General features: G+C 45.4%; 1 protein-coding gene across 1 annotated transcript in view; it reads right to left on the bottom strand.

The window, feature by feature from the left end:
- Window positions 1-507: 507 nt before the first annotated feature.
- The window catches only part of KPNA4 (karyopherin subunit alpha 4), a 111,905-nt gene continuing 87,872 nt past the window's right edge, over window positions 508-24,540 (bottom strand). The window contains exons 13-17 of the mRNA XM_029615521.1: window positions 20,041-20,145; window positions 18,672-18,743; window positions 17,888-18,050; window positions 2,923-3,017; window positions 508-2,440 (exon numbers count right to left, since the gene is read on the bottom strand). Coding sequence (XP_029471381.1) covers window positions 2,342-2,440; window positions 2,923-3,017; window positions 17,888-18,050; window positions 18,672-18,743; window positions 20,041-20,145 — 534 coding nt within the window. The 3' untranslated portion in view covers window positions 508-2,341. The remainder of the gene's footprint in view (window positions 2,441-2,922; window positions 3,018-17,887; window positions 18,051-18,671; window positions 18,744-20,040; window positions 20,146-24,540) is intronic.

The raw sequence follows: 24,540 nt of genomic DNA, 5'->3' as shown, positions 1-24,540 counted from the left end.
CACTGATTATAAACAGCTTATTTCAAAACAAAATCTGCAGCAAAACACCACCTTTTCCTTTGGTTTGCTCTCACTTTGTGTAGTGCTTCATAAAAAGTGGTTTAAAATACATCCCATTAGAAACAAACTAAAAGTACTATACTACAGAGCACTTAAATTCAAACAAACTACAGTTGACGTTATTGGAAAAGAATCAGGGGTAATCAAATGCTATGTGCTTCCTTCAGTTTGTATTATTCTAATGAAAACTACAGGCTGGCTCCAAGTAAGTTAGGGAAAAGCAAATTTTTTTAAGCCATTTTACTTTTGCCAACATATGATCCAGATAAGTTTAAACTGAGCATTTAGTGTCTAATGCCACACTCCTACACAGGTCTGAACTAGTTTCATTTGTACCTGTATACCCGAACAGCTAAGTTTAAGGGATATCCTAAGGGGTAGGGAAGTGTCTTGGTTACACAGCACTGCTGTTTACCTGCGTCCATAACAAAAAGGCAACTCAGCTGGTTTGAAGTTTCAATGTTTATTTCCCCCAAGACAGCCTAGCCTGCACTCCACAGTAGATAAATTTTACAAGCTAGTTTTCTGCTGCTTCTAGTTTTAAACTTGTACCAAATTTCAGATGACAAGGAATGCTGCAAAAATACTCTAGTCCAACAAAGAGTTATGATCACAAAATAATCTTTATCCATTCTACAGTGTTCCAGAATTACCAGTAAACTTTTAAACACAAAGTAGTTATAGATGCTAATGGTGGCTAACTTTGTATGTCTTATAATAGCAAACTGCTGTTCATGCAACACTTGTGCTCAAAGGGGGAAGGCACAGCATTTCCTACAATGAGCCACCTTATAAAGGAGTTTGCTTTTTTTGTACAAATTAATCAAAGTTTCCTTTAATTTAGTATGCAGAACCTCAAAACTGAGGCATTTTTCCAATTAAAAAACACTTGCATGCTTGATATGCAAGTTTTAAAAATACAAAGTTTTCTCCCTAAAGTGGCTCAAAATAGATAGTTTGTGGCTGCCTACATCTAAGATAAAAAGAGTCTAAAACAATTTAACAGATTAGGCATATCATTAAAGGTGTTCAAACCATGAATGGATTTGTACATCTAGTCACACCTCTTTACCAGTCTTTATTCAGCAGTACATATGCACCAAATTTTTTTTATTTTTTATTTTTTTGTATTTTAATTGTTTCCATATCATTTTCATAGAAAACAAAGCTTGAAAACTAGTAACGCTGAAACACAGCACAGTATTCTACCACAACTGAAACAATTGTACAGGACTCAACAAAATTGATCTAAAAATGAACTATGCTGTAGATTACCACATGCAAAGATCTTGAATGTCATCTTTGAAAATGAAAAGGATGGCTCTCTTAGCACATTTTACTGTTTTCTACTATTCCATATGGCAACTCTTGTACTGCAAAACAGTCAATTTTGAGGGAAATTTATGAATTCATGCAAAATTCTACACAAATTAGTTTTGGTGATATGGAAAGCTTTTCATAATATTTATCTGGTGCAAATGCACAGGGAAGCCTTCCTGAAATTTTATCTGACTTTAAACAACTAAAAATAAGCCATACAAGAAGGAAATTAAAAATAAACAAAAAGAAACTAAAAGAAAGCACACAGGCTGCAGGAGTTAAACCACAATCTGCTGCTAAACCGGTCTTTGTTTCCATGTCCAGTGTAAGGTAACACTTATGACCTCATTTTGATGATTTACTAGGTTTAGTATCGGCCCCCTGAAGGCGAATCAAGCTTGCATGCGTTCACATACAGCACCACACCCATACGCTCGCTCGTACACACGCCACGGCAGGACTAGGAGTCTGCTTCATCGTGACTGAAGGAGCCCCGTGTTTGAAAGATCAGCCTGGCTCCACAGCGTCGAGTCCAGACATTCATTCACTGTTGTCCATTCACACAGTGCTTCATAGCAAGGCTTGGGCTCATTCTCCTTGGACTTATATGGGTATCCTATTTTCTTAAGCTTACAAGGCTTGATGATAGTACTGCATCTTTTTCCCCAGTTGCACTAGTAAGTCGATATTCCTTTGCAGGCACTGAAGACCTTTGACCTGTAGCCCTTTTTCTCTGAACAACCTAAATAAGCATTCATTGTGAAGTTTTTCGTTACATTTGCCACTCACTCTCATTCGCACCCACTCACAATCTTGACTCCATTTGGGCTTTTCTTCGATTCCAAATGAAATCTGCACATTTCTTTCCCGATTTAATGCAGCAGCAGATCCCATGAGCCAAGCTTGATGGATCAAACCACTTATCATTGCTGCACTGTATCTAACTTCCAAACTTATCTTCCTAAAACTGGAACCCTTCAGCTGGTACGTTGGCAGATGAATTGAAACCAAATGTTCCACCTTGTATTGCATCTGGAACAAGTGTAGGATCTTCATCAATCTAAACAAAAACAAATGTACATGAGTTCTTAGTAACAAGAGACAAAGTTGTAAAAAAGTCATTCTGTGCTCTGTCCATCCCAGTCTGTCTTCCTTGTTCATGCCACGGTCCCCCTCCTTCCTTCAAACTTTTCAAATATGAGTTTGCTTGTTTTTTTTTAAACCTGTGTTCCACTCTTCCCCTTATGCTCACTTTGCATTTTGGTCCTTTAATTTTACTGTTCCTATGTTATAAATCCAGCTCTGCATTTTCGTTTGCTCTGCTACTCCCTTTACCTCAACACAGGCTTTTAAAAACAAAAGGCCCACACATCTTGCACTTATCCTGCATCTAGTCTCCTCCACTGTCCACACCTTCAGGATAACCTTGCTCTTCCATGCAATTACTTGAACTCTTTATTGCCAATTTGTTTGAACCATTTTTCAGCTGGAAAAAACTGATTAGTGGTCCCGTGAGTCTTCAAAACCTGCAAGAGGACTTACATCATCTGATGAGAAAAACTGATCAATGATTTCATAAGCCAGTTTGTAGATGTCTTCATTTTCATGATTTTGTAGTTGTTCAATCTTTTCCAACCCTGTTTGAAACATTTAAATATTACAATACAGGACTAAATATTACACCAAAACAAATCCAAAATAGTCAGATACAAGATATCTTTGGCTCAAGGACCCCAGGCTATTATATAACTGCCAGGTTCTTATGGCCTGGACTGGCCACTGTTGGAAACAGGATGCTGGGCTTGATGGACCCTTGGTTTAACCCAGTATGGCATGTTCTTATGTTCTTAATGTATTCAAAGAATACCAGCAGCATGTATTTTCCATTAAACTAAAATTGCATGTGGGATGAAGCTGAGAGCTAGGCTCTATGGTAAGGGTTGAGAACCTCCAAGGCTGAGGGCCATACCCCAGTCAGATTTTCATATCCCCAATATGCACAAGATAGATTTCCATGCAAGTGAAGCAGCGAGTTTATGTATTCATTAGGGATGGTCAAACATTAACTTGTGTTTGGCCCTTGAGGACTGGATGTTCCCCAACCCTATCCTATGAAGTATTAAAAAAAAAAAAAAAAAAAAAAAAAAAAGTTTAATATGAATACTCTACATTTCCTGATGTTAATTGCCACTTTAATACTATCTACATCCTGTGATTTAAAAAAAAAAATGTATTCTAAAAACAAATTGTGACAGTAAAATCCTCCTGCTTTTTTTTTTTTTTTTTTTTTTTTTAAGTTCACCCACACTGAAGCAACAAACTAGAGAAAAAAAAACCACTCACACTTTAATGACCCTGCTGGTAGGAATACAGAGTGGAACAAGTTGCATGATTAAGAAAAATTCAATCTATATTAAAATATTTTAAACTACATATTTCTCACATACAAGCAGATTAAAATAAAATTAGGTTACTTACCTGATAATTTTCTTTCCTCAAGTCCTACACATGGTTTTTCTTCCCTATTAGCAGATGGAGACAGAATGAAAGCTTTGCTGGGAATAGGAGCTGTGCCACTTACAGCCTTATCCTCCATAGCAGCCTCACCCAGTGAGCAGAAGTAAACAAGGAAGAAAAAAAACCACACAAACATTCTGTGGAACTCTAGACTGGTCTGGTAGGACATGAGGAAAGAAAATTAGTAGGTAAGAAACTTAGTTTGACCTTCCTAAGCCTCCTTACAGACCAGTCCAGACACATGGGATATACCCAAATCACCCTTAAACTAGGAGGGACTTTGAAAGTCTTGCTCTCAAAACGCTCGCCCCAAAAGAGGCATCCCAAGCCTGCACATCCAAGAGATAATGCCTGGAAAAAGAATGCAACGAGGACCATGTAGGAGCTCTACAGATTACCTGCGGCAACACCAACTGAACTTATATTACCTTGGCTCTAATGAAATGAGCCTAACTCCTTCAGAACCAGATTTAGACAAAAAAAAAAAAAAGCAGAGCTCCAAGAACCGAGAGGCAACAGCACTGCAGAAAAAGAAACTGAAGAGGGACCTCGCATGGATGACAAGTTTCTTCGCCGGGCTCCATCCGATGATGTCACCCATATGTGAGGACTACCATCCTGCTTGTGCTAGGAGAATCACTGCTCAGTTCCTCTCTCCTGAAGAGAGAAAGCATCCAGCGATCATCACCTTCCATGCCCAGACTTTCACCCTCTTCCAGGGGGCCTCTATCAGTCACTCTCCCTGTCCTCCCCCGCTGCAAGGCCTTTCAAAGAACCATCCACTGACCTTGAAGACCAATCTGGGTCCAAATCCCTCCTGGCCTTCTTGGCTCAGGATTGTTTGCAGGAGACCAAGAAGGGGAATGCCCTGGAACCATGCTTCATTTTGTTAGTACCCTGCTTAATCAAATAAGGACGACAAACTTAGAAGAAAGACTCCACTGGGGAAGTTTCCATTCCCCCCCTGAGCAGCTAAGTCTTCCCCAGAACCCACCTGGAAAGAGGTCTCTGCCTTCCAAAGCAGTGCACTGAACACTGAAACACTTCTATCATTGGCCACATCAACCCCCCCCCCGGCAGGAGCAGTAACAGAAACCAACTTAGAAGGCTGTTTTATCTGCCTAGAGGGTCCCCAATGATCTTCCCCCCCCCCCAGCACAAGCCTTGTAGAGGTACGAAGTCAAAATGATTTCCATCAGTTTCCGGAAGTGGGACACTTCCCACGTTCCATGGCGGCAGACACACTGGATAAGCTATGCTGTTCTCCTAAGCATCCCCCCCTCCCCCCCATGGCCGATTCGTGCTCCTACATTCCTTCCAGGCCCCAAACATTAGCTTAAAATCTTCTCCTGCACCACAGAACACTCAAGACACCAGCTCTGTACTTCACTGCTGCACCGTCTGATGCTGCAGGCCTCTCTGTCTCTTTTTTACCCTTAAAGCAATGAGAAGCAATAAACTGGAAACCACAAATCCCTTAAAAAGAAATGGGTACTTCACTGTGAATAATCTACTCCAAATCAGAGAACCAGGACCCACAGAAGGAAGGGGGGGGGGGGGGGGGGAAGGCATCATGTCATTGTTTTTTAATCCTCCTCCAGTATTAGGGCTCAGCAAAAAAGGATCCAACCCCCTGCTCGCCCGTACTCTGGGGGGTGGTTATTAACGACCTCAGCTCCCCTCTGCAATCCTCAAACTCCATCCACCAGATTCACGACTGTATGTTTGGCACTTCCACCATCTGCTGGAGACAAATACTGAAAGGCTGCAGATGGCACAGTTCCTTATAAGGCTGTTCCCAGCAAAGCTTTCATTCTCTGCCTCCATTTGCTGGTAAGGAGAAAAACCATGCTTCTGAACTGGTCTGGTCAGACAATTAGGAATAATTAGTTAGAAATTCCAAAATCTGGATGCTACTTTTAAACCAGCCATTTGAATCACACTACTACGCTGATGACTTATAATTGTATTTCCTTGTGATAGAGTAAAATTCCTAAATGTCTTACAAGAATTAATTTCTGGATGGAGCAAAATGGACTATGGACTAATATGGTCCAAAGGGAGCCCAACAAACAGGGCATTACAATAATCTAACAAACTGCATCAGAATACAAAAGTCTTTATCCAAAATATACCTTACATGATGCAATATACACAATTTAAAAACCCAAATTTAAGAATTTATTGCAAATGGGATAGAAAATTTAAATGTGAATCAAAAAAGATTTCAATATTTCACTACCATTTTAAATGGGAACCTAATCCCATTAAATAAAAAAGGATAATTCTCAATATCAGGTAAAGCAGAGTTGCTTACCTGTAACAGGTGTTCTCCCAGGACAGCAGGATGTAGTCCTCACATATGGGTGACATCATCAGGTGGAGCCCTATTACGGAACACTTGTCAAAGTTTCTAGAAACTGACTGGCACACTGAGCATGCCATGATCCCTGTGTCCACAGGGTTCTCCCTTCAGTCTCATTTGTAGCAAAAAGTGCGAGCAAAAAAATAAATGTAAGTGGACCCAACTCTGCGGGGTGGCGGGTGGGTTTCGTGAGGACTACATCCTGCTGTCTTGGGAGAACACCTGTTACAGGTAAGCAACTCTGCTTTCTCTCAGGACAAGCAGGATGGTAGTCCTCACATATGGGTGATTAGCAAGCTACAGCTGACTCATTACAACAGACAACTCGTGCAGCAGGCACAAAAATTGGGGTGCTATTGGCAATGAGGCAGCCTGAAATCACAGCAGGTGGTTGTGGAAGGAGTTGGGGATTATACTGGAACAAAGTTCTGCAAGACAGATTGGCCAAAGGCAGAGTCTTGACAGATTTCCTTATCTAAGCAATAGAGGGCTGCGAATGTGTGAAGAAAGCTCCATGTCGCAGCCTAGCAGATGTTGGCAATTGGTACTGAACGGTAGTGTGTTACCAATGTTGCCATGGCCCTTACAAACTGTGCCTGCACTCGCCCCTGGAGAGGAAGGCCAGCTTCCTCATAGCAGAATTCGAGACAGGCTGCTAGCCAGTTGGAGAGAGTTTGTTTGCCTCCGTGAGTACGGAGGACCACAGTCACTGAGGAACCTAGTGTCGGGTGAGTATGCAACAAGGGCTTGTAACTCACTGACCCTTTTAGCAGAGGTGATGGCTATGAGGAAAATAATTTTCTATGTTAGAATTTGAACGTTATAGGAAAACAAAGATTCGAATGGGGCACGCATGAGCCTTGTAAGCATTTAGGCCGCATTCCGTAACAGTGATCGTAGAGGAGGCTTAAGTAGTAGAAAACTCATAAGCCAACTCATAAGGGGTTGAGCTGTTAACAGGGCATCCCCTACTCCCTAGTGGTTTGCTGAGATGGAATTGAGGTGTACCCATGCGGAGAATGTCTGGGGACCAGAATCCGAAAGGTATTCTAAATAGCCTAATAGAGATGGAGTGGGGGCAGGAAAAAGGGGCCAATACCTTTTTGTGCACGCCATTTGATAAATCTTGCCAATTTCGAATGGTAAGATTTATGTGTGGAAGGTTTTCGTGAAGCTACAAGTACCTGAGAATATCAGTGAGTTTGTGTTATGAGGTTGACCTGTGTGCAGCCGAATTGGTTCCTGGAGTGATAGGTTGAGAAGTATGGGGAAGCATACTTGACAAGGCCAGTACGGGATTATGAGAATCATTGAAAATTTGTCCTGCTGTAGGTTCACAAGAGAGTTTTGGCTATGAGCGGTATCAGAAGAGACGCATAAAGGAGGCCTTTGTTGCAGGGGCAAGCAAAGGTGTCCATGGCTAATGCATTTCGAAGCCTGGGTAGGGAGCAGAATCTGTCCACTCTGTGGTTTGATTCGGACGTAAGAGGTTGATAGTTGGTTGACCTCAGCGCTAGGTTTTACTCGCTACACATGGATTCAGAGACCACTTGTGGGGTTGGAGACATCAATTGAGATAATCTGTTAGTATGTTAGATAAGTGGCCCTGAGATGCATGGAGTGTGCAAGGGCCCAGGCCCAGAACTGCACAGCTTCCTGGCAGAGCAGATAAGAGCCTGTGCATCCCTATTTGTTCGAATACCATACTGCCACTATGTTGTCTGTAACCACAAAGTTTTGTGTGAGGCAGCGTTTGATGGCATAAAGGGCATAATGCATGGCTCGAAGCTCCAGGAAGTTGAACTGAGACTTTTCATGGAGCGGCGTCGACCCATTTTGGGTTTGGAGGGTGTGATACGAGCTCTCCAACCCAAGTTGGATGCGACCATGGCCAAGATCATCTGGTTACTGGATCGGTGATGTAGATCAGGGACAAAAGCAGTTGAACGGCTTAGAGCCACTGAAATTTTAAAATCCACTGAGTTTCTCTCATGGCTAGTCTGGCCATAGGAGTGACAAGGATCATGGAAGCCATATGGCCCCAGCAATGGAAAAACTGATGGGCTGAGGCTATGTTGCATGCGCGCAGCGATATGGACAATTTGATAGGATGTCTGCGCGGTTGTTGGGCAGGAAGGCCATTGCGACTGCAGTGCCCAGATCTGCTCCATATGGGATTTATGGTAGTTGATCAGAATTCCCAGCCAAATGTAGTAGATTTATAGTGAGTCAGAGAATTGAGAGCTCCTTGCTTGGATTGACTCCTTATTGGGCAGTCGTCCAGGTAAGGAAACTTGTGAATGCTGTTCTTTGTAGATGAGCAGCAGTCACTACTAGGCATTTGGTGAAATACGCAAGTTGTTGAAGATAGTTCGAATGGCAGAACTTGGTATTGAAAATGTTGACTCACTATGAAGCATATAGAAAGTCCAGAGAATAGAGGCAATCCCCTTGTTGTAGTAAGGAAAGCATGGTGCCAAGAGACACCATTTTGAACTTTTCTTTCTGAAGAAATTTGTTGAGATTTCTGAGGTCCAGGATTGTCACCAGTTTTCTTTGAAAGTAGGAAATAGCAGGATTAAAATCCCCTGCCTTGTTGCATCCAGGGAATGGTATACCGGGCCCTGGTCCTCAGTGGGATGGACTGTTCTGTTCTCTGGCAAGGTTGAAAAATACAGGAGCCTGCCTGACAGGCGGAGCTGGTGTGATCTGGATATCAGTTGGTCTCACACGGGAGCGTAAATGGTCCTTCTAGCATCCCTCTTTGCTGTGCAAGAAACTTAAGAGTGCTGTCACAGGGTCTCACGGTGGTCTTGCAATTGAGCCACTGTCTGCTGGACCTTGTGCACGAAGAGATTATCTGCGATGCATGGCAGATCAGCTAGCTTATCTTGGACTTCGGATCGTAAATCAGGGGCTGTAAGCCAGGTTCACCACCTAGCACTGAGTCTTGTTGCTGGCAACAGGAGGACGTTTCGAAGCAATCATATGTTGCTCAAAATTCATGTGGATGGCAAAGAAGTTCCCTTGGAGATGTGTCAAATATAGCTGGTAAATAGCAATATGTGACAATAATATAGTTCTTGGAAGAAATAGTGACAGACCCTCCCAAAAATTTCTGGTCCTTTTTAGTGACCAGGTCCAAAGGGATGGTTTCAGACACGTCCTTTACTTAGGTCTCCATGGGATCGGTGCCGAAGTGGAATTAGAGTGCCCATCGCCATTCGAGGATCCCAGGATAGGTATAGGGGTCCGTGGAGGCTCAGAAGGATGAGCTGGCGATGACTTAGGCTTTCCTTGGTAGGTGCCATAACGGTGCGAATATCGATGGCTCTGGTGTTAGTAGATTCCGGAAGGCATCTAGGACAGCCTGATGGACAAGGACTACCAGCTCCTCCCTGGAAGCTGGTATAGATAGTGCAGCTACAGGGGGAGACAGGCTAGGCGTTACTGGCACTTCCATATGAATCCGTGGTGGCTCAGTACAGGCACTGGTGGGGAACATCTTGGTGCCTCGGATGCAGAGGAGCATGGAGACACTTGTACCTGGGCCCGCTTTGCAACTGGCTCAATGGACATTGATGCCAGTGTGGTATCAGTGCCGCCACCAAACGCAGAACCACGTCAGTGCCGGCGATGTTTCCCTCTGTGCTCGGCCCGGTCATTCTCCAGCACCGAGGAAGATGCCCTCGCTGTCCTGGATGGCATTGTTGACAGATGGTCACCATGCCTCAACTGCTGCTGGCATTGTTTCTTGCCCAAGGATTGCAAGGGACTGCGGTTGAGAAAACTGAGTATGTCTGTCGCTCTCTCAGAGATATTTATAGAATGTAAGAGCATTTAAATTTGTCCAGGATATCTCTCTCTCTCGAAACTAGTGCTTGCAATGTCTTCTGGAGAAAAAGCAGGGAGCTCCACTGACTGATTTATGTGAAAGGAGGACATGACCTTTGGTAAGAAGGATGGTACTGCTATAAGGGAAACACCTGAATCAGAAAAACGAAGAAAAGGCTCCCTACAAGACATGGCTTGGAGTTCAGACACTCTCCTGGCTGAGCAAATAGAGACTAGAAATACTGTCTTCAGAGTCAGATCCTTAAGCGTGGCCTGCTGGAGGGGTTCGAAGGGCACCTCACAAAGAACCCGATGTACCAAATTAAGGCTCTATGATGGACCAGTAGCCCGGACGGGAGGGTTCAAATGCTTGGCCCCTTTGAGGAATCGAACATTCGGATGGGCCGCCACTGCTTAACCATCGACCGCCGTAAAAGGGAACAGAGCCGAAACCTGTACACACAAGGAATTTAAAAAAGACAAACCTTTGGAGAGGCCGTTCTCTGTAAGGAGAGGACCTGGGACACCGGGGCCTCGTGTGCTGGTACTCTGGAATCGGCACATACATCTGGGTATGGAGAGTGAGTAAGTGAGAGGTAGAAGTCTTACGTGCCCGCAACAGAGTGGATATAACTTCCTCCTTATAGCCCTTCTTCCTCAGTCGCTGCCACTCAAAAGTCTGGCCGCTAGACAAAAGCGGTCCACCTGATCGAAAAATATAGGACCTTGCCGAAGGAGCAGGCTACTACAGTACAGTGCGCTCCGGAGCGCACTGTTAACCCTCGATTGGATGTGCGTTTGACGCTCTAGCATTACCCCTTATTCAAGTAAGGGGCAGAAAATGCGCGTCCAAACCCCCCCCCCCCCCCGAACCTAATAGCGCCCGCAACATGCAAATGCATGTTGATGGCCTTATTAGGTATTCCCGTGCGATTCAGAAAGGAAAATGTGCAGCCAAGCCGCACATTTTACTTTCAGAGATTAGCGCCTACCCAAAAGTTGGCACTAATTTCTTTGGGCACCGGGAAATATCATGGTGATATTAAGTCGAAGGTCCCGAAAGTTACCAAAAGTAAAAAAAAAAATTTGAAGTCTGCCCGCGGCTCGAAAACCGGACGCTCAATTTTGCCGGCGTTGGTTCTCGAGCCTGCGGACAGCCACGGGTTCGGAAACTGGACGCCGGCAAAATTGAGCGTCGGCTGTCAAACCCGCTGACAGCCGCCGCTCCGGTCCAAAAGGAGGCGCTAGGGACGTGCTAGTGTCCCTAGTGCCTCCTTTTACCTGTTTTTACTGCCGGGCCTAATTTGCATACTGAATCGCATGCACAGGAGTGGCTCTCCCACAGACTTTACTGTATCGGCCCGGAGGTTTGGTAGGTAACAGAGGCGAAGAGGACCGTCTGACGCGAGGTTCACCAGATCCGTGAACCATGATCTATCCTTCTGAGTACCTTTCCCACCAGAGGCCAGGGCAGGAACAAGTAGAGGAGGACGTCGCAAGGCCAGGGTAGCAGTTCTCCCTTCTGCGACTGAAGAATCTGGGAGCCTTCGCATTCCTCAGGGAGGCCATCAGGTCTAAGTGGGGAGCTCCCCACTTGCGCACGATAAGATCCATCGCCTCTTCGGACAACTCCCACTCTCCGGGGTCTAGATGTTGACGACTGAGGAAGTCTGCTTGCAAATTCTTCCCCACAAAATGGGAGACTGCCAGTCTATCCAGAAGGTGCTCCACCCAGGAGAGCAGCTTGCTGGCTTCCAGGGCCACCAGACAACTCCTGGTGCCCCCCTGGCGATTGATGTAAGCTACTGTGGTGGCATTGTCAGAGAGGACTCACACAGCTTTGCGACAGACCAAGGGCAGGAAAGCCTTGAGTGCCAGACTGCTCGGGCCTACAGATGATTGATGTGCCACTGGGATTGGACCGGGGACCATTGCCCCTGGGTAGCCTGATGCTGACACACTGCTCCCCAACCGGAGAGGTTGGCATCCGTCCTGACAATGATCCACTGGGGTGTCTTCAGGGGCATCCCCTTCAACAGGTGGGCGAGTGAGAGCCACCACTGCATGCTGGCGATGGTAGAGTCAGAGAGCGGTAGAGGCGTTTGAAACTTCTCAGAGACCAGCTTCCAGCAGGATAGCAAAGCTTTCTGTAAAGGATGCATATGTGCAAAAGCCCAAGGAACCAAATCTATAGTTGAAGCCATAGAGCCCAGGACCTGGAGATAGTCCCAGTCCGTGGGCACTGAGAGAGATAACAGATTTTGTACTTGATCCATGAGCTTGAGCGCCCGGGCCTCGAACAGTTAAAACTTTTCCCACGCGGGTGTCGAAGCATGGTCCTAGGAATTCCAGGACCTGAGAGGGCTTGAAGTTGCTCTTGGAGACGTTGACCATCCATCCAAGGGAGGCAAGGACAGACAAGACCCTGTTGATTGCTATCGCACAGAGCTTCTCCAATTTTGCCCGAATGAGTCAGTCGGCCAGGTAAGGATGGACTAGGACTCCCTCCTGGCAGAGGAAGGCCGCCACTACCACCATGACTGGTGAATGTGCGAGGAGCAGTGGCAAGACTGAACGGGAGCGCCTGAAACTAGTAGTGCCGCCCCAGGATACTTCTGGTGTTCCTGACGGATCGGGATGTGAAGGTAGGCCTCCATCAAGTCAAGAGAACCAAGGAATTCGCCTGAGCAAACCGCTGCTATGACTGCCCTCAGGGTCTCCATCCGAAAATGGGGAACCTTGAGCGCCTTGACGACTGTCTTGAGGTCTAGGATTGGTCGAAGAGCCTTCCTTTTTGGGGACGACAAAGTAGATGGAATACTGGCCGGACCCCTGTTCCTCCAGGGGGACCGGGACTATGGCACCGAGCTCTTGAAGCATGTGTAGAATCTGGCACACTGCTAGACGTTTCCGACTCCCGCAGGGAGAGATCAAGTAGCGGTCCAGGAAATCCCGAGCAAATTCTAACACGTAGCCTCTTTCGATTACCTCGAGGACCCACTGATTCGAAGTAATTTTGACCCATTCCTCGTGGAACAGGGACAGACGTCCACCTAAGTTGGGAACGGAGGAATGGGCCGGCTGCATCTCACTGGGAGGACTTAGTGGCTGAAGCTTGAGGGTGACCATCCCAGAATGGATGTCGCCCACAAAAGGAATGAGACCATGATTGAGATCTAGTGGAGGTATTTCTTTGGGAGGTCCCCCATGGCTGCTTGTACCGGTGCTGCCCCCAGAAAAGAAAGTGCAAAGGAAAAAAAAAAGCTTGGACTGTTTAGGGTAGTCCTCAGGCAGCTTATGAATCTTGTCACCCAAAGATTTAATAAGCTGTTTCCAGGTCCTCCCCAAAAAGCAACTTACCCTTAAAAAGGGAGATTGCCCAACTGTGATTTAGAAGAGGAGTCTGCTGCCCAATTCCACAGTCAGAGGCGGTGTCTGGCTGACATCACTGAAACCATGGCTCTGGCCTGCAACCTGATAAGATCATAGAGGGCATCAGCCCCATATGCAACTGCAACTTCCAGCCGCTCCACCTGTTTTGCCTCTGCAGACGGGAGGTCCTGGGTGCTGAGTAGTAGTTGAACCAATCTGAGGCTTGCCTGTTGCACGAGACTGCTACAGACTGTCGCCCGAACGCCGAGAGCTAAGACTTAAAAAATCCTCTTGAGATGAACCTCCAATTTCCAATCCTGAAGATCCGTCAAGGCCGTCGCTCCGACCACTGGGATGGTGGTTGTCTGTTACAGTGGATACCGAAGCATCCACCTTAGGTACCTTGAGCATCTCTAGGCACTGGTCCAGGAGGGGATAGAGCTTGTCTATTGCTCTGCTGACCTGTAAGCTGGATTCAGGAGCTTCCCACTCTTGGAGTAGCAATTGCATTAGCATAGGATGAAAAGGAAAAATACGCGGAGGGGCTCTCTAACCAGCCAGGACAGGGTCTACGTTACTAAAACCCGGGGTAGTCTGTGATTCCTCCAGAGGGGCATCTATGCTCAGCCAAACAAAAAAGGTGTAAGCTGGTCCAGCTCCTCTCGCTGGAACAGGCGTAAGACCCACAGGTCATCCCCCTCAACCTGCGGGTTTTGAGTGAGAGCGGGCTTTGCTCCCCAGGTATGGTCCTAATCCGAGTGGCCCCTCGAGAGACTGGAGGGCTGAGAACCCTGGTCTGCAGATTCCTCAGGCACTTTGGTGGGTGAAGGGCCTGTAGGAAGGTGCACAGGGTCTGTGCAGGGTTCCTCCTGCTGCAACAAGCTGGCCACAAGCCTTATGTAGCAAAAGAACAAAATTTGTGGAGAAATGAGTGGGGGCTTTTTCTGGCCTTGGAGGGGGAACCTCATCCAGGGGGGTCAGAGACCACATCAGAAGGACCCATGGGGCTTAAATGGGGGGGGGGGGGGGGGGGGGGGGGGGGGAAGGAAATTCCCAATCTCTCACAATCATTCATAAAAATATCCACCATCAGACCCCTCTTGATCTGCTTCATCCTCTCAGACTGCACTCGACGGCCAGGCCTTTAAGGGATGCCTACAAGGGATCTTTACACGTTCCTCCAATCAAATTAGTGCACCACGCAAACATCAGAGACCGGTCATTCTCTACCGCAGGCCCTTCCATTTGGAACGCCATGCCTCCGGACCTCAGACTGGAGACCTAACAACTTTTAAAAAGAAACTAAAGACATGGCTGTTCAGCCAAGCCTTCCCCACTACAAACCCCATTGCCTGATCTAGAATTGTCCACCACCCACCTATGAAAACAAATTTTCCATATTTCTCATGCATAGTATCTATTAAAGAGGTTGGCTCCTTGCCCCCCTCTTGTATATAGTATTTATTTTATTTACTTTTTCGTTCACCCCTTCTTTATTTCTTACTCCAAGTTAAGGCATCCTTGTTATAATGTAACTGTATGCTCCTTATCTCTTGTTGATTGGTTAATTATATTTTCTGCTTAGTTCATTGTAAACAGAGTTGATTTGATTTGTATCAAGAAAGTCTGTATATAAAAGCCTTTAATAAATAAATAAATTTAATAAATCTCTCCCCCCCCCCCCCCCCCGTGGTAAGGAAACAGGCTCTGTATCTGTCAACAAAATGGCCACCGTTCCCGCAAACGGGGCTGGCCTGGCAGCGAGCTTGCAAGCTCTGCCTCAAACAGCTGATTTCTCCTGCACTGCCGATGGCCCTTTCCCACCAGGTAAATAGCTCAAGCAAACTCCCTTGCAGGAGAGCCTCGAGGCAAGCTCTCCACAAACTATACCAGTTATGGAGACCTCGGCATGGTGAGGGGGGAGGGGGCTGCTCCCCTGTGCCTGGCTGCGGATGGGAGAGAAGATAAAAATAGCTCTGCTCCCTGCTCCTTCCCCTGAAGCTGCTTCCTGTTGTCCAAGGTACTGTGAAATAACTCTCAAGCATATCTTTTTTTTTTTTAAGAGCTTAAACAGTAGCTGAAAGAAAACAGAGGAATAAATTTCTGTCAGCCAGAGACTGAGGCATGAATCTTCTCAAGGAGTCTCAATGGGGGAGAGACTGGACCACCAGTATCACCCCAGGGCCAGGCAATGGGCTACCGGGAAAGGGTCCTAGGCTGAAGTACTCAAGGGGACAGGGTAACCCCTAGACCCTAGTAAGAACGGGGAGACAGGACTTGCTGCTCCTGCTGAATAAACTTTTTTAAACATGTTGAGAGTAATAAATACTTGCTTGATCCTTTGAAAGTAAAGAATGGAAGGACGAGAAACTTTTGCAATCTAAGAAACTGCTACAAGAAGGGGAACCACAGGTTCTACTATCTGCATCTGCTGGAGACAGAGAAATACTGGAGGGACACAGGTAGAGCACTGTCCTGATAGGATATCCTTTGCGGTTTTCTCTACATCTCCATCTGCTGGACAGGAGGTTCAACCCACTGTCTGGACTGATCCCGGTATGTTCAGGGAAATAAAGTTTTTTAGAAAACAGTTGAAGACCCTCCTCTTTAGAGAAGCTTTTGGAGATATCTGTGTTGAGACTGGTCGAGTTCGTATGAGGTCATTTGGGTTTCAGCGTGGTGTTACAATGTTTACGGTCTAGTAAGCTGATAAGCATGGAAGTAACATGCACAGTGCAGTAGATACTTCCATAAGCTTGCTGGGCAGACTGGATAGACTGGATAGACTAGGATCCTTTTCTGCATAGTGAAAATGAATAACATTTCGTATATGTTGTAACCCACTTAGCCCATCTGGTTCACTATAAGTGGGCTACAAAAAAACTTTAATACAAGTATTTTTTTTTTTAATGTAAAGACAAGTAGTGCAGGGCATTAGCATATAAGGCCTTCTAAATTTGGGTACTGACCCAAGCCTAGCAGAAGACGTTCCGGCCCCACCCGGGGCAGTATGAATCTGGGGTGGCAATCCGGGGGCCCCAGACACCGATCCCACCAGGTCAGGGGGGGGGGGGGCCCTGTGGAGCAGGTGAAACACGAGGAGTCTTGGCCGGGGAAGGGCCCAGGGGCAGGCCCCCGGGGGCCTGCAGGCCCTGTAAATAAGCACTGTGCATTAAGAGTATAAACTGGCGAAAACCTTGGTATGCTGGGAGGGGGCCCAGGGGAGGGACCCTCTGCAGACCCCTGGTCGGGCAAGACCTCCTCCGGGGATAAATTCGGTGGGGAAGCCTCCTGAAAATCCCTAGTGTCCTGCGCTGCATTAGTGAGAGCATCGCGCTGCAAATTCAAAATGGCCGCCATTCCCGCCAAAGGCGGCGAAGTGGCCGGCCCGCGCCGCCCGGTCCGCGGGGAGGGGAGGAAGGAAAACGTGCTTAGGGGCTGCGAAGTGCCTCCCCCCCCCCCCCCCGGGGAGGCATCGCGCACAAATCCCCTCCCGCGAGATTCTCGACCCCGGCTCGCCGCAGGCCGCACAACGAGACGGCTGTGGCATCGAGGGCGCCGGGGGAGAACCAGGAAACGCCGCGGGGGGGGGGGGGGCCCCCAAGGAGCGAAAATGTGCCGCGGGGGGGCCCGAACTGCCTGCGCTACCCGCCCAAGACGTCCTGAAGTGCAGGGGAACGCCCCTCCCTGCAGCGGCGGCCCCGGGGAAGACTCGTCTCAGGGCCGCAGGACGGAGAAGACAACGCGGAGAGGCCGGCACCACTGGCTTCCACGAGGCACCAGCGCTCAAAACCTAAAGGAAAAATCCAAAACTCTGCAAAGAGAAAGACACAGTCACTTACCCCAGCCAGGGAAGGAGGAGAGAGCAAGAGAGGAGGCAGAACAGACCTGAGCCACGCCTCCCCAAAAATTGAACACCCCTTTTTTTTTTTTTTTTTTTTAACTTTTAAAACTTGATCCAAAATGTAAAGGAGTGACAGGAAAGAAGAAAAGAACAGAAGAATCTAAGATCCTGCCACCCTGGGGAAGCCGCTGGTTCCCCAACTCTCATCTGCTGGAGTCAGAAAGATACTGAGCTCCTGCAGAGGGTGAGCTGGTTTATATGGTAACCCCCTCGAAGTCTGTTCTGACTCCATCTGCTGGACGGGGGACATATCCTGGACTGATCCTGGTACATACAGGGAACAAATGAATTCCATAACACTTGTTTCTGGTGCTCAAAAGATCACTGGTAGTAACTAAGTCAGGTCTAAGATGCTACACCAGAGATAGGTATGAAACGTTGAGTGCCAGTCTCATTCCAATTTCAAAGAACGGTAAATTTCAACCCACATACACGCACATTTTACCAACCTGCTGCTGTAAATGGGAACGCACTGGTATCACACAAAAAAAAAAGGGAATGATTAATGCGTATACCTCCACATTCCTCTATAAGGTTGGCTATGGTTTCTGCCTCCTCATCAGCCATTTTTAATATGTTACTTAGCCCATCCAAGACTACTTGTACCACCTGGGCATCTTTTACTGTTAGCAAGTTGCAAAATGGAGGAATTACATTTTGTTGGATAAGGTATGCCACCTAGGAAAGAAACAAAAGTTAATTTAAAAAAAAAATTAACTTAAACTTACATTGGCCCTTTATTAGGTTTCAATATTTACAAAATGTTTATACTACACAAGTTATAACAGAAGCAGAGCTCCCCTGACCCCCATAGTTGTATTCTGGTACATTAACTTCAGTCACTCATAACTATGTTTGCCAATAATGTAAATTCATAGTAGCATTTAAAAAGCACAGGACTAATTAGTGCATAAAATACAGAACAGTTAAGGGAACAGAAAAGGATACAGAATTTTAAAATGGAATATTTTCATTTTTTTAAATGTCACTTACTGCACAACATCTCATTTTGCATTATCAGAAAACAGTTTCATTGTTTATTATTGTACTTGATGGATCACCTTTCTTCAATGACAATCAAGGCGATGTACAATTAAACAATTCAGTATGGATATAATAATGAAGACCAGCCACTTGGGTCTCTCCCAAACGGGCAGCAAAATGTTATTTAAAGCAATCTTGAGGCAAACCTGAATTGTGTGCATATAAATGGTCTTTGTGCTTTAACTGCAGCTACTCTACTGCCTAGTTCTACATTCTTGTTTTGAAGTACTCAAACAAAAAACAACCCCAACTCACTTGATCTTTCCTCCCACTGATAGTTAAGTTGCTTATGGCCCAGGCAGCTTCTTTCTGAGTACCAAAATCACCCTGTAATGCAAAATAAAATAGCAAATAAGCACCATAATAGTCACTCAAGTAGTTTAAACTCTGAGATTTGATAATGAAAAATCACTATGGACTCCACTGCAACTGTGACCTTAAAGAAAAATAAGAGGCTATGAAGGCCTTATTTGGAAATGAAACAAATCTCAGCTGACTCACTGAGCACAATGAAGATTCAGTTCAAAAATTACATGTCCCAAGGTTCTAACATTCTACATAAGAAATACCCCAAGTCAGTCATTTCTAAAAACGTTGAGTGGTGAGAAGCCTAGTGATTAGTGCAGCAGGCTGGCAACCAGGGAAGCCAGGGTTCAAATCCTGCTGATACTCCTTTTGACATTGAGGCAGTGGAAGGTGAAGTGATTTAACCCAGATACAAACTTAGATTATAAGCCCACTAAAGAGAGAAATGCCTTCAATACCTGAATGCAGCTCGCCTCAAGCTACCAATGAAAGGCATTTAATTAAACCTAAAATTAGTATTACAATAAATTTCAAAAACAGTAAGATTGCAAGAATCCTGAAACAGAGGATATACATGGCACAAGAAATGCCAGTTTGAAAACTCATTCTGGCTAGCTTCTTCCACCAGATACTCAAGTGTGTGAAGATTTGAAAAATACATACAATCTATGCACAGTTTCCAATCTTACCATCTGTCCTCCCCCCCTTCTCTCAATGTGGTAGAAAGTATGCATGCTATGGACCTTCATGTATACTCTTAGCCAGACAGAGTAGTTTTCAAATGCACAGTTGAACCACGTAAATGATATGAAACTTGCCCTCCATCAATTTAAGTAAAATTTTCTGATCGTATCAGAAGAACATGCAGGCCACCATACTGACAGTACAAATATAGCATGAAAAGATGACAAATGGAAGATGAAGATAAAAATGAGTCATGTGGGCTATAATAAATTGAAGACAAAATGGACTAGGACAATTAAAATGAGACATGGGTAGAAGACAAATCGAACTAGCAACAAACAAGAAATTACGAGACTACTCAATCAACTTCTAAAATGTCATGTTTTAGATACAAGTTGGCCATCCAACTTTTCCTTCTAACAATTATGCCAGCAGTTACAGTAATAAATCCCCAATTATCTGTTATGCATAAGATCTGTTTCTAACATTTGATATGCTTATTCTTGTTTATGGTATCTGTACCTCTGAAATAAAATTAACACAAAACCTGTGAGATCATCTGGCAGAAGAAACTTTTGAATCTTATTTGCCTACATTACAAAACTAAATGATAAAATATGGAAAAGAGACTCACCTTATCCAAAAGATGTATTATCATTGGTACAAGATTGGCATCAATCACCGCCTGAACTTGTTGCTGATTGCCTGCAGTAATATTGGAGAGGAACCATACTGCCTCCTGCAGAGTATAACAATATTTTATCCAATGTTGTGATCCAATTTTTGTGCTTAGAGATCACTGTCCAAGTTTTAATTTAACCCTAGCTCATTTAAGAGTGCTTCCATTTTGTCACCATAAAAAGGGATTACAAATACAAGCATGATCTGCAATAAGCATTCAACAGAACAAAAGGGAAAACTGAGGAACATGAAGATACTGGTCTCCTTAAAATGGAGGGATCTCGAAATGTTCTGAGCTTATGAACTTTAGGATTTTTTTTTCACACTATTACTCTAAGCAGTCAAGCACTATAAAAAGATTTTCAATGTTTGAAAACATTAGCTATCTTGGTTAAACAGCATCCCCAAATATACAAAATGATCAGTCCACTCATGCACGGCATACATTAAAAAAAAAGAAAAAAAAAAAGGTATTAACTTTTTCAAAGATCTCTAGAAGACAGAGAAATTACTACTTACCTGAATTTCCTTTCCTTTGAAGGCCAGTCAATCCACACGAGTGGGTTATGCACCTCTACCAGCAGATGGAGACAGAGTAAAGCTGACATCATGGACATATAGTTCTGCCCCATCAGCCCGCCAGTATTCTCTGAAAAAGCCAAACTGGATATAAGGGAACGTGTTTAACAGTTACCAGCCATGTTTCTACCCAATCAAGAACACAGCTCAGCCAAAAGCATTAACATGCACTAATCTCAGCGGCTGGTTATATCACTTACCAGTCCTTCAACAAATAAACAGAACAGTCTGCATTGTCTGCAAGAAGGGACAAGCAAAAAGCAAGTAGGCAGCCGAAGGCGGGTTCTGGATTGACCTGCCTTCCTTAAAGGAAAGAAAATCATCAAGTACTAATTTCTCCTTCCTCTGGACTCAGGCAGGTCAATCAACACAAGTGGGCTGTATCATAGCTACTCCCAATCAGGGTGTGAGGCAGAGGACAAAACACGCATGAAGGCTGCGCCCTTCGAAGCCCAAACAGCCAAGCGACAATGCTTGGAAAGATGTGCAAGGAATATTCCGTTGCTGCCCAGGAAATCTTAGCAGAAGAAAATAACCTACTCACCACACAATACTGCTAGAGCTCTAATAGAATGTGCTCTAAGTTACTTAGAAATCTCAGCATCCAAGCTATAGCTGCCTGCTTTGTCTGATCCCTTTATCTCCACCATGAACCATAAACAATCGATCCAGCTACCTGAAAGAGCCAGAAAACTGCAAGTACCTCATCCAATGTCATCTGACATCCAAGGAACACAAAAAACGAGACCAACTCATCACTAATCCCCTCTAGTGTAGGAAAGGGAATAGAGCGAGTCAGACTCCGAAACCACTGTCGGCAAGGCAGTGGCACAGCCTTAAACTGTAACACCCCATGGAGTCACAAGCCAGCTTATGGTAAGATCTCTCCGCTCAGAAACCAGACATGCTGAACAGATTGCCACGAGAAAAAACTGCCTGCAAAAAGGTAAGTAGCTGCAAGGAAAGTCCACACAGTGGACAAAAGGTGGAAATCGCCAAGGTCAAGAGCAGATTAAGGTTCCGCAGTGGTACTGATAGCCACAAGGGAGGCAGAAAACTAAACTCCCTTCAAGAACCAGGACACCTCCAGGCCAGCAAATACTTGTCCTCCGTCACAAGTGAGAGTTGTTACCTGAATCTTCAGGGTGGTAAAGATCAAGCCTCTAAGCCAATCTTCAGGCAGGAAATTCTAAAAGGACTTTCTCCCAGAGAGAAAAAAGGACCCCACTCCTCATCCCAGCCCTGGAAGGTTTCAGACTAACATAAGCCAGAGAGATAGAACCCTCTGTGGCCCAGAGCAAAGTGGAAATCACTACTGAATAACCACACCAGCAACCGAACTCTCTCAAGGATCAAACCATAAGGAAACAGATCCGCATCTTTGAGTGGAAGGGTCCCTAGAGCACCCAATCTGTCCTGAATGACAGGTTAAGAGTACAGCCCAGTAGCAACCTCTATAGATCAAACATGGCCTCCACAGCCAAATCTGTAGATATCAGAAATACGATTGTGGTCTAGACAGCAATCTTGAGAAAGATGCTATCATCCTGGCAGGAAAGCTTATATCATCCAACCCCACAGCCACACCTGAACAGGAGCACCAAAGTTTTGCACACTTGGACCGCTAACTGAAGAATTACAGTACCTCCACAAGATTAGATAACCCCAAAGCACTAACATGAGTGAAAAGATTTCTGTTACGCCTAAATGAATGATGTAGACTACTTTCTATGCATTGTCTGCCAGAACTGTGACTAGGTGAGCTTCCAGCTGTTTGGTGAAGCACAAACATAACAGTCTGAGTACACGTGCTTCTAATTCCTGATAGGTAGCCCCATAATTCAGCAGGCTCATATCTAACATAAGAACCTCATGGCCTGGTGTCTCCAGGCAAATCCCCTCCCTGAGATGATCCACCTGTAGTCACCATTGCAAGTGGTCCCTCACTGGCAGGAGCAAGTGAAGCCACACTATGCACTCCTGCAACCAAGGATGCCGTTGGGAGTGAGCGTGCGCTGGAGGCCACAAGTATGCCTACTGCCCAAGGCCAAATTGGCCACCATTGATCCCAGGAACTAAACTATGAACCCCTGACTGATGCTCCACACCAAAATACTACAGTGTCTAAGATGACTGTAAATAGTCTAGACACGTGCCTCCTTTGCACAGCCACGACAGACTTACCACCAAGACCTTGTAGACTGTTCAGGTGCGCATCCACTAGCTCAAAGGACAATGCCTGAAAATGATCATGACGTCTTGTAATGGCCAAGCTCTGGAAATGCATAGACATGCCTCTGTCAGAAACAAAGACGTGAAAAACCTCTCTAACGCATAGTTTTCCTCCGGAAGGAGTCAGCCACAAATGACACTCAACTTCCTTAAGAACGACTGAAAAAAAGGGGGATAGCTGCCTGCAATTTTTTTTTTTTTTGTGATTTGGGAACAAGCATGATGGCCTTAAAATCCAATAGCTTTGTTAAGGTAGTCTCTATTGGCACTCTGCTCGGTAGAGATTATAGAAAGATCCGGAGAATTCCAGAGCATAGCCATCCCTTATGTCAAAGACCTAGTGGTTTGACTAACCTGGACCCACCTCTGAGCCAGTAGGCAAATCTGTATACCTTCATTGTGAAGATAGAGAAGCTCCGGTGTCGAAGGACACCTCAGAAATGAAAACCCTAAAAAAGGGTAACCTTGCGAGATTGGACCTGGAGACCATCACCATGTCACAGCCTGCACTGGCTAAGAATACTGTCCCTCCACTTCCATACTGAACTGCCATCAGATCCCATTCCTTGTTTTTCTCTAGAGAGATGCAACTAATCCGCACTACCAGGGAGCAACAGGATGCAATCTGTAAATGCCTCGCCATGGCCACAAAGGACAGCCTCAGACCTACCCTAAGCATAGTCAAGAGCACCCTTGTTTTCAACCAAGGGGCATAAACCTGCCAAAGCACACCCTCCAATGAAATTAGATTCAAAGGTACTCCATTCACAGACAATCAACCCTGAAATTGCACCCAGGAGAGGAAAGAAAGCATGACACCTTGCATAGCGTGACGAGTTAGGGGACCTCCTACTGCACAAGGCAGAGTTACTCCCAGCCAGACCGAACATCTCCAGAGTCTAAAACAGACCTGGCAACTTAACTGTGAAAACTCAAATTAGAGTAATGTGGTTCCAAATCTGAAGGAATCTCCCCTACATCCAGAAGGGAGAAACCCAAATTACCACAGGAAGCAACCGACCTATCAAGCACATCCTCCTGAATATTACCAGGACTGCCTCATTGTGGCACTTGCATGCAGTGACTGAAAAGTGGGAGCATGGAGTCTCTGCTGGTTAACCCTGCAGAAAAAGCCTGAAGACTCTGGGATTCCACTCAGGAAAGGCTGGGATGGGTCCATCCCAGAGCCACAGACCCAAGACTAACACTGCTGGACTGACCCAAATCTCTCAGATGTCTTGGTCATGGGAAATCAAGGAAATGATCATTGTATTCCTTCCACCCCACTCCCCTCAGAGGGAGATGGACAGTATCAACAAAAAACCAAAGTAGGTAAATCTTGTCCAACCCCTCTCCTTCCCCTTTGCTCCCCTCCCTCCTCCTCACCTTCACCCCTTACCCTGCACATATGTTAAATTATGTTAATCCCTATTATTGTACATATTGTATATACTTGCAATTTTTGCCTACAATAATTTTCATCTACGTTTATTCTTCTGCCACTTTCCCCTTCAATAACTCCTCTGTCACTTTTCCCTACAATAATTTATTAATCTAACTTTATTCTGCTGTCACTTCCCCCCCCCCCCTTTTTTTTCTTCTTTTACCCTTTTGTAAACATGTTATTTTAATTTTAGTTTAA

This window comes from Rhinatrema bivittatum, chromosome 9 (assembly GCF_901001135.1).
Source record: "Rhinatrema bivittatum chromosome 9, aRhiBiv1.1, whole genome shotgun sequence".
Classification (NCBI taxonomy): Eukaryota; Metazoa; Chordata; class Amphibia; order Gymnophiona; family Rhinatrematidae; genus Rhinatrema; species Rhinatrema bivittatum.
This window is presented reverse-complemented; position numbering and strand designations above follow the sequence as displayed.